This window comes from Teleopsis dalmanni, chromosome 1 (genome assembly GCF_002237135.1).
Source record: "Teleopsis dalmanni isolate 2A chromosome 1, ASM223713v2, whole genome shotgun sequence".
NCBI classification, from domain to species: domain Eukaryota; kingdom Metazoa; phylum Arthropoda; class Insecta; order Diptera; family Diopsidae; genus Teleopsis; species Teleopsis dalmanni.
Window position 1 is genome coordinate 81,740,961 of NC_051846.1, and position 10,320 is coordinate 81,751,280.

At 28.1% G+C, this 10,320-nt stretch overlaps 1 protein-coding gene across 1 annotated transcript; it reads left to right on the forward strand.

The window, feature by feature from the left end:
* Nucleotides 1–6,617: 6,617 nt before the first annotated feature.
* Nucleotides 6,618–7,268, forward strand: LOC119672177 (peritrophin-1-like). Its single transcript, XM_038083171.1, has 2 exons — nt 6,618–6,927; nt 7,019–7,268. Exons 1-2 carry the CDS (start codon nt 6,715–6,717, stop codon nt 7,067–7,069), a joined length of 264 nt encoding a protein of 87 aa, XP_037939099.1. The 5' UTR covers nt 6,618–6,714; the 3' UTR covers nt 7,070–7,268.
* The last annotated feature ends 3,052 nt before the right edge of the window (nt 7,269–10,320 follow it).

Consider the following 10,320-nt stretch of genomic DNA (forward strand, 5'->3'; position numbering starts at 1 on the left):
AGCTTGAAGTTGTGAATAACAAAGCTTTATGCAATATTGGCACTCTAAGCTAACAATTGAACATATCATAACTTTAGAGTTCCGAGAGATTCAAAATGCAAAGGCTGGCAGTTTCCGTCGATAAATTTAATTGCAGACTAATAAGCCAATTAAAGTACTTGTAAAAGACCAGCAATGATGGATATTAGGCGGTACTTGAAACAGCTCTATTCACGAGATATGGTATGCCTGTCGTCAGAGGCGACTAAAACCCAGTCGCTATTCCGACACTGTTTGTCGTGTGAATGATAGTGAGTGAAACTCAGTTTCGACATCAGACCAGAGGTGCAAATCTGGTATTACGGAGGTCATAACCCGCAGCTTCGGCTATCCTGACCAACTAATACCGAAACATATGCGGGAAGAATGATTGTATTTTACATTCATTCGGCATAGAGTTGCGTATTCAAACTAGGTGCTGTGACGAAAAAATCAGCAGAGATTGAATGGGGCTTAGGTTATACCAGCAATCTATAGGGGATCCATTTAGGCCTATTGGCCCATTATGTAAGCGTCTATAAAGGAAAAACTCAGTATTTAAAACCCAGATCCTTACCATAGTGCCAAGGAATTTCAATCGGTTCCGGCGGAAATTCCTTGGAGTTTCCAATGGGACGTTTCTTGATGCGTTTGTTTTTCAAAACACCTTAGCTTTAATTCTTCAATAGGAGATAATCCCGCAAAACAACACTGGATTCTGTCTCGCCATATTAGATTATAAAACAATAAATTAGTAACATTCAGTATTTCACTTTATGCAATGTAATTCTTCTAAATTTCTTCCTCTAATACTATATTCCAATTTTTCTATTTTAGTTTAGTGATTAATGAATTATCTTCTTATCGTGATTTTATGTGGGCAATCATGTCTTTGTATATAAATAATGTAATCATATTACATTTGTTTAGGTGGACCATACATAATCAATATTTTAGAATCTTTAAAATCATTTTAATTAATTACTGTGCAATGTTTTTATGGTATTATAATTTTAGATCCTAATTTTAACTATACCGCTTTGCTTGTGATACATAAGTAATATATAAGTAACCCAAATGTTTCGTTTATTTTCATATGAGTGTACATTTATGCCATTGAGGGCACGAAATTTATCTCAATGTGGTTTCATGTGTGTTAAGCATTTATGAGTTGCGGATTTATGTATGTGCGTAAAACCCACATGTGTCACAACAATGTAGGTTTGAGGGTTTCCAAATGTCATCTGAATTACGTTTAGTTTTGAAATTTGTGCAAATATTTGAAACAAACTACTTTAATAGTGCTTAGAGAAAGTATTTGTATATAATTTTATAATAAAATTCCAACGCTTAAAATGAAAAAAATAATTCTTCATAAGTCTAACCGTCATTTTGGTTTCTCTTTTTTGACATACTCACATTATTTCTGACATTTTTAATTTTTTGAAAGATAAAATAATCTTTTATTTTATGTTATATACTTTCTCTTATCCTTCCCAAAATGAATCGGAATGTAATTTGGTGTTTTACAGAAGATCTCTTTTGTTTCCGTTTGGCTATTATAATTTTATCTGTGCAAGTATAATAACAATTTTACGCTAGCTGGTCTAAATATTAAGTGCCAATTCAATTGTGCACCCATTTCGAGCAGTGTTAATGGACGCATTTATGTCCTTTTTGTGGTTTCTACCAAATGGAGTTAATGGAGGAAGCAAAGTGTTTTTGCCTTCATTGTCTGGTTATCAGCAAACACGTCCATTTCTGTTTGTTGCCTAAACGTGATTTCAATCTGCGTAAATTTCTGGATTTCTGAATATTTTAATGTCATCTGAGCACATGTTTAAACAAATTTTTTTACTTTTAATTTTTTGCAATGATTAAACAATATAGTAGTTAAAATCAATTTATAAATTTTTAAAAGTTTGACTTTTATCAGAATAAGTTGTGGAGCCATTTTTCATCCATTTACATATCTGGCTGAAACTTTTGAATATGGCCGTTTATCAGATAATGGCTGTAAATCTATATTATATATGTATAATATGTAGGATCATATCTAAGAATAAATCACAACAAGAATTGCTGTCAGAAACATTTTTTTTTAATTATATTCAAATAATAATTGCTTGAAATTATGAACTGAATACTTTAACATTTTTAATCCAGTATGAAATAAAATGGGTAAATGCGTAATACCTTTAAATTAAAGTTTTTTTTAATTTAAAATATGAATTTTCACGATAATTTCAATTAAAAAAATACAATTATTCGCCTCTTTCATTGGACCCTCATCAAAAAGCACTTATATAATTCGAATGGTACTGAATCCATCATAAATCATTTAGAAAGAATGGTTCTGTTTGTGACTCGTGAAAATCTTTTGACATGTTTTTTTAAAAAGGTTGGCTACTTATCCTTTTGCATTTAGATATCCTTTTCCCATAAAGCAAAAAAAAAAAAATTTATATAAAAAAATTAAGTTGTACTTATTATAATTTTTATTCAAGTTAAAGGTTAAAAAATGATGAATATTTGTATTTCCTTTACCAAAGCATATGAAATTTAAAATTGTCAAAATTTCAGGTTAATTAGTAATGTTTTAAATTTATTTTTATAAAATAAGACTATAAAAATAAGACTATAAGATTATAAAATTTCCGATCAATCAAGAGATATTATTGTTAACATCCATTAATAATTTTTTTTCGTATGTAAATAAACAACATTAATATGGTTTAAATAACCTCAAATAATCAGAATATTTATGCTCAATTGGTATCTTTTAAGTAAGCCAATTAAGCATAAATGATAACAGCAAACTGACAACCAAAAATCATTGATAATTTCATGACTTTTCAGTTCTGGCAACTATTTTTTTAAGTTGGAACTGAACATATTGCAGAAGGCCTTTAGCGATCAAGTTACAAAACAAAAAATCTTAAGATCCGACTTAAACAATTCAAAGCAAATGCTAAAAGCGTTAAAGAATAAAATCATCCTAAACAATTATAAATATCAATTGCAGAACAACACTGAAAGAATTTGTGTTCCATTGTCTATCAGAGACCTCGCTGATACTGTAAATATTTCATTTGAATGACGTCATATAATGTTGAAAAATGATTTTATTTAATTCATTTAATTTTTTTGGAAAAACCGCTTCGAATTAAAGTCTATGAAATAATGCTTTCTGACTATCAAAATAATATTCAACTTACATTGTCCATTAACCATCGTATTCTTTTCATTATAATGATGTGTCTTCTGGTTATTCACTTAGTTGAAAAGATATTGTTTCGAGACGATTGAGAAGATAAAAAAAGCGTTGCTATATTTATATTGCGTAGCGAGGGGAGTACTTTGTAGGCCCCCAAATGGGTTTAGAAGCATAAATGAACTTATAAAAGATGTTATCTTATATTTTGAACACTGTGTTAAATAAAATATATTAGTATAACTGAGTTGACTTTATATTATTATTGTTTCATTATTATTTATTTACATGATTGCGAAGTAAATCTTTTTAGACAAATAACTGCACTTATATTTATAAAACTAAACAGATATTGCATTATCATAGTTTGAATAGATTATATTCTTTTTATAAATTACTTAATTGCAATTAAAAAATTCTCATCTGACGTTGCTATGTCAAACAGATTATATAAAATTATATAAAAAATCCTAAAGATATCTTTGTGAATTTTTTAACGTTCTACTCTCAATAATTAATTTGTTTTTTTTAATATCCTTTGTTTATTTGTTTTATGCCATAATATTTCTTCATAATAACTAAAACGTTACTTTTCCTTGCTTTTTTGCAATGGATTTATTACATCTTGTTGAAATGAAATCTAAAAAATTTCACAACAAAGTCATTTTTTCATATTAAATCAAATAAATAAATGATTATCTTTCTCTTTGCGAGCAACTAACTTTAATGCTTTCCCATCAGAACGCAAAGTGCCCAAAGTGTATAAAAAAGTACTAAAAACTTTTTACTTATTTAAACAAAAAATTTCTTTTATTTTAAATATTTTATTTTTCTTTCATCGTTTCTTTAGTCTTTCCTCCTTTCATTTCCGGTGTTTATGGCGTCTATTTTGCATATTAAATTTATCAGCAAGGATACTGCATGATTCTTGCATGAACATAACACTTGTTTGTACTGCCTTCTGCCTTCTTCCTTCCCCTGACATAACCGAATGGATTATATTTGCTGAATACTCCGACATGCGAGTGCGGGTTGTTGTTGCGTCTGTGCTATAGCACTAATACCATTGTGTTTGATCTACATTAGCTGTGAGATATTATAGTTGCTTATCGCTCAAAAAATAGTTCAAGTTTTTCCACAAAACTTAAGTTGAGAAACTTCTACTCCTTTTAATCCTTTCACTAAATTTAGTTTATTTTCTAATAAGCTTAGGATATACACTTTTGCTTTTGAACATATCTGCATTTGAACATATAAGATATCTTAAAAATTGTATGTAATATTATTTGCTTAAATTTATATTTTTTAGGAAAGATATTCATTTGAAATTGAAATCTAGGTAAGTTTAAAGCTATCTGGTTTAAAAGTTTTATAAGAATTTTTAAGCTTTGGGTATTTTGGAAGGAAGTGTCACTATTTCTTATATTGCTTCAAAATTCTTAAAAATCTTTGACAATTTTACTTTGTTTATTTATTTCAGTTTTATCATTAAACTTAGTTTAGTGTCACCTAACAAAATTGGAAAGTTACTCTACAGGTACTTATCTCTACGACAAAAAAATAGCTTTAAAATCAAAGTAGGCAAATTCAAAAATTAATTTTAATTTTTTTGAACTTGTGTTTCCAAATAAAGCTATAGTTTATAAGCTTTGGTTAGTGTCATTAAAAAAAAAACAAAAAAAAAAGAAAAAAGTGACAAAAACTTGTGGAAAAACACAAATAATCATCGCTTCTAATTTGACAGACACGAGTTCTATGAATGGCACTTGCAATCTAAACAAATTACATATGGACTTTAAATTAATTAAAAAAAAGTCGAATATCATCTAAGACCATTGGTGATGAGTACTTAGCAATACTCGAAACGGCGTTGTATGGTCAGACAAATCTTAATAAATCAACGAAATTTTTGTTCTTCTGTTTTCTTTCTATTTGACTCCTTCCAACTTTTAACAATAGCTTCTTTGTTGTAATTAGCAGCGTAGCATTCGGCAAGAAAAATTAATTTAAAAAATTTCAAAATTTCTATAAAAATTAGTACTAATATATAAAAAAAAGGAAATATATATTAGTATCAAACAGTTTTGTTTGCATTGTTAAGGAGTATCAATCACGTAGCTGCATATTCCAGCTACTCCATACTAATATTGTTGCTAATGGAGTCATGGTTAAATCTGATTTAAAAAGGTACTAACGCTAAATGCAGAATTTAATCTGATATATTCTGCATTTATATATTCATTTATGTTACACATATCCGTCGAATTAATAGGTGATTGCATGGTGACCTAGTAAAAGCTACTAACTTGCTTAATAATACAAAATCAGCGTGGTATTTTCTACATAATTTTAAGCTACTTTAAATATTATATATAATATCAAGTAATGCTTATAAATTTTAATATGTAAAAAAGTTTTTTATTTAACTAAAATAATATATTCAATACTTTAACTCCGAAAATTTTAGTGGTGAGCATAAATCTAACCTCTTTTTAATTTTTATTTATTTGTGTAGAAATTTTCTATATAATTAAAAGGAAATTTAGTTGCATTCAAAAGTTTTGCAAATTTAATTAAAACATTTTGCACAAAATTTATATTGGCAATAAAAGCACTAAATCCTTTTGAATTCATTTACCAAAAGTAGGAACTTTTACAGAAATTTTCTTTCACAACTGAAATATTTTATTTTTGCCTTCCCAGGCAATGGCAAAGGCAAAGGCAGAGGCAAAGGCTTGTGGATGTTTGAATATAAAAAGGCAGCATATATATCAACAGAGGAAAAAACTAATTATTGTCACCAAATGGCGAGCAGTTCTAATAGAGATGAGTATCTATGTGAATTTTGTGTGCTTATGTATATATGTATGTATATATATATGAAGTATGTAAGTCGTAAGTACACAAAACAGAGTAAGCAAAAAATGCTAAAAACACATGCGGAGCAGTTTGTCCTTTGACCGAACTACGGTGCTGCTTCGCTGCTCAGTAGGTGACGACATTACGGAAAATATTTTATTTTATGAAACTAAAGCTTCTAGTGCATTAATTAAAAATTCTGACAGAAAATTACCAAAAATATCCATAGAGCTTGACAAGGCTAATTGAATTAAAAATACACATTCCATAAATGTTATACTTGTTAAGCTATTTTTAATATTTTTGAATAAACATCAATTAGTTTCGGTCTCTGTAGCACTAATGTTCGAATATGTTTCTAAATGGAAAAAGTTTGTCAACAAATAGCAAATTAACTCAGCTAGGTAAAAAATAATATTTACATCGCGTACACCTGATAACACTTATCAGTTCCCAAAACAAAACAACAACAAACCGTAGCTGCCAATAAAAACGTGCAATCCCAAAGCAAAGCGTCAAAGTGAAATCAAATTCGTATTCGTTCAGTGCTGTTGTGACGTACTCATACTCATAGCTCTGAACTATTTGCTTTCCAACTGAAACGTGCCATCGCCTATTGAAAAATGAAGTTTTACACTTTAACAGTTGCCATTTTAATTGTCAGTGTTTTTGCGTTAACAGCGGCTGAAATTGTTTGTCCCACCGAACAGGAGGATGAGTCCATTGTCATCCAATATCCTTCGCCAACAAGTTGTAGCGTGTTTTACAAATGCAATCGAGGTATCGCCTACATGAACAAGTGTCCGGATGGCTTGCACTACAACGAACTTATTCAGGTACAAAGTCAAAGCCATTGACAGTGCATTTTACATGCACTGAAATTACATGTTTCGCTTCACTTTTAAATGCTTTTCTCATACATTGCAGGCCTGCGATTTCCCGAGCCGCGCTCACTGTCATCTGGCCGATATTATATGAAAGGAGAGTGTTTCAATGGCGCGAAAGGAACTGCTATTAAGTAACATACTAAGTACCGGGGAAATTTTTGTAAATCTCAAAATCAGTGTGTTTCTTTTCTAAAAATATTTTGTGACAATTTTTTTAATAATTCTTCAGATACTTTAATTGTTCTCCTTTAGTATTTCTGTATCAATTAATGAAATAAACTCTTTTTAAGACAAGTTTTACTACTTTGCACTTCACAATTTAAACTTTTCTACTTCTGTTATCTGTTTACCTATCGGATTTCTTTTCTCTTCCCTAAGTATTTGCGTTGAGTTGTCAATTCAGTTCAATAAAATTGAACCATTTTTAGGGATTCGTATTCGAAATGAATGGAAAAGCATTGAAGTACGTAATTCTTATTAAATCGAGACTAATTGACTTAAAAAGTTTTTGTAAAATATCAGCACGTAAACACATTTATTTCATCGTAGTTTTTTGTTTTCTTGTACCATAAAATCTAGAGCAAGGCAAGGACAAAAAACATTACAACGAAATGGGTAAGTTCATTGAATGCAGTAATACTAACATAGCTTATAAAAAAATGAATGGAATTTAGAGATCTATAGTTTATTTTTAAAAAGGAATACAATTAATTTTTATTCTGAATAAAAATAAATTTTTAATAGAAATTTTTTAAGAAAATGTATGGCTTAAGTGACATTATTATTAAACATGGATATTACGATATATATTATGTTACATATTATCAGTGAAGGATATTTTTTCGCAGATTAAAGCAAAGTTATAAGTTATAAGAAGTAATTGACTCTATATTGCCATTCATTACACAGGTGTTAGTATGTAGCAAGTACAATTAAATAAATGAAAAATAATATGTATTCTTTAAATTGAAGATTTTCTTATAATTAAGAAGAATATATTTGTAGGAAAAGTTTGTGAGCAGTAGGTTTCAATTATTTCTTATATATTAAAATAATAAAGCTACAATATTGATACAGAAAAAAGAAAAGAAGTATCAACTCCAAACTGATCTCAACGAATGCACGTCAACCACTCACTGCCCGTGCTACTGCATACCCTTCCACACCACTCTTTAGCTGATAGAGTTATCATTTGCATCATTGTCATTAGGGTAGCCTACATGTATAACAAATTTCGGTGAGTCGGTCGTTTAAACTATTATGATTTTAATGTGATTTTAGATCAAAGTTGCATATCCATTTTCACTCCTTACGTTTTTTCAAAAAGTTATAAGTAAAAATCTATAGCATATAAGAAAGGTTTTGTTTCATGTAGCTTCGTTGATCTGGTTTAGAACAAGTTAATAAATATAAGTGTTAATTAAGTTTTGATACAAAAGTGTCGTATTTGATTTGCCAATTATATTGTCTAGAAAGGTTTTATCTCAGACAAATGATGTGTTTAAAATGAATATGTAATCGTAACTTTACTATCCTGGCTAAACGATATGATCCAATATTACATATTATATATGCACTTTACTGCTTAGTCAAATTTAGTCAAACACTATTAAACATGAAAGTTTTCAAATTCTAATAGAAATTCAAAATAAGATTGTTGAATACATTTATCTTTGATTTTATATGATATTTTATATCGTGCGCCTACTGTAGTATAAGGTTATTATAGATGCAGGTTTATTTGTAGATCGTTTCAGGTTTAGCGAAATGGATGCAGTAATTATCTGAGTAGCTTACAAATCTGTTGAAATAGTTTTAAATCTGTAGTGAATGTGCAAAAATGTCTTTCGTGTATTATGAAAAATATTTTTTTCATATATATTTCATAATAAATTATTTAGTTTAGGAATGTTTAGCAATTTTCTAGTTGTTTGTCAACATTTCATTTTGTCATATGATGGAGTCATAATTCAAATTCTTAGCAAATTAAAGAATAAATAAAATAAATTTAATAAAATAAATAAAATTGAACATATTAAATTAAATAAATGAATAAAAATAATATAGTTTTATTAATATTTCAACCTTACCCCTTTTAGTTATAAGTTTTTGGTTTACTTCAAATAGCAAATATAAACGTAGTTGTTTTCTGTATAGTATCACATATAGTTAATTTTTTTAAAAACAGAGAGTGGATTAATCATATATAATAATATTAATAATCATTTATAATATTTGTGACAGTCTCTAAAATTTTCCCATTTCCAAAATTTTTTTTAACGCAGTGTCAATACAGCTGTTTATAATAGTTTTTTCCATATATATCTTAAAGTATACAAATTAAAGTAAGCTGTATTAATTGTTAAAAATTATAATTAAAATTAACATTTTTTAAGTCCTTTACATATACTATACAAATATCAAATGTATTAAACCATTTTCACTGTAATGATGAAGGGTGATGTGAGTCATCTTATGTATAAGGAATCATGTTTCGACTGCATTCGCATGAATAGATTAAGCTATGTCTATCTGTTAATGTACAAATTAGTTTTTCAGTTTTTGAATGAATCAGTTATGGATTTATTGGATTAGTTGCTAACAAGTTAGTACTTATTCAAGCATAAATATTCTAAACTATTATTATTATGTTGTAAAAAGAAATTTCAAAATTTTATTAACATTCTTAACATTGATTTTGGTTGATTATTAATTTTAATTTTCAATTTTTTAATAATTATTTTATTTAAAAGTGAAAAATTAGAAAATAGAAAACTAAGACGACCTGTTGTATTTCAATGGCCGCTTGCTTGTTCTCTTAGCTGCTGATGATGCTGTTTATCCTAACAGATGGCACTGATGTCTGTAATGTGTTCGTCACACATATTTTAAATAAAGTATAAATGACACAAACTCTCTAATTCAACTCTGTCAAAAGTTTGCTTCTGATAATAGTTACGATTACAATAAAAAGAAATATCTTACTTTTATATGCTGTAGTAAAGAACATACATATTCTATATATATAAAATTTTGAATTAATTTATCGACCTGATTTTTTATAATGTTTTTCATATACATATATTCTTTTGTATCCGGCTATAGGTCACTTTTCGTTAAATAATTCAACGTTTGTTTAATATTTTTCATTATATTCAATATTTCGACTCTCCTTGGGAAACATCATCACCATCACGATCTAACATAAATTCATTTTACTAAGATTATGTCGACGTCATCCCCTTTATTCTATTGTTTATATTGCGCTAAATATATATTAATGTATGGAATATTCTTTAAGAGTGTTATTTATTTTAAGAAACATACCTTATTAGAAAAATT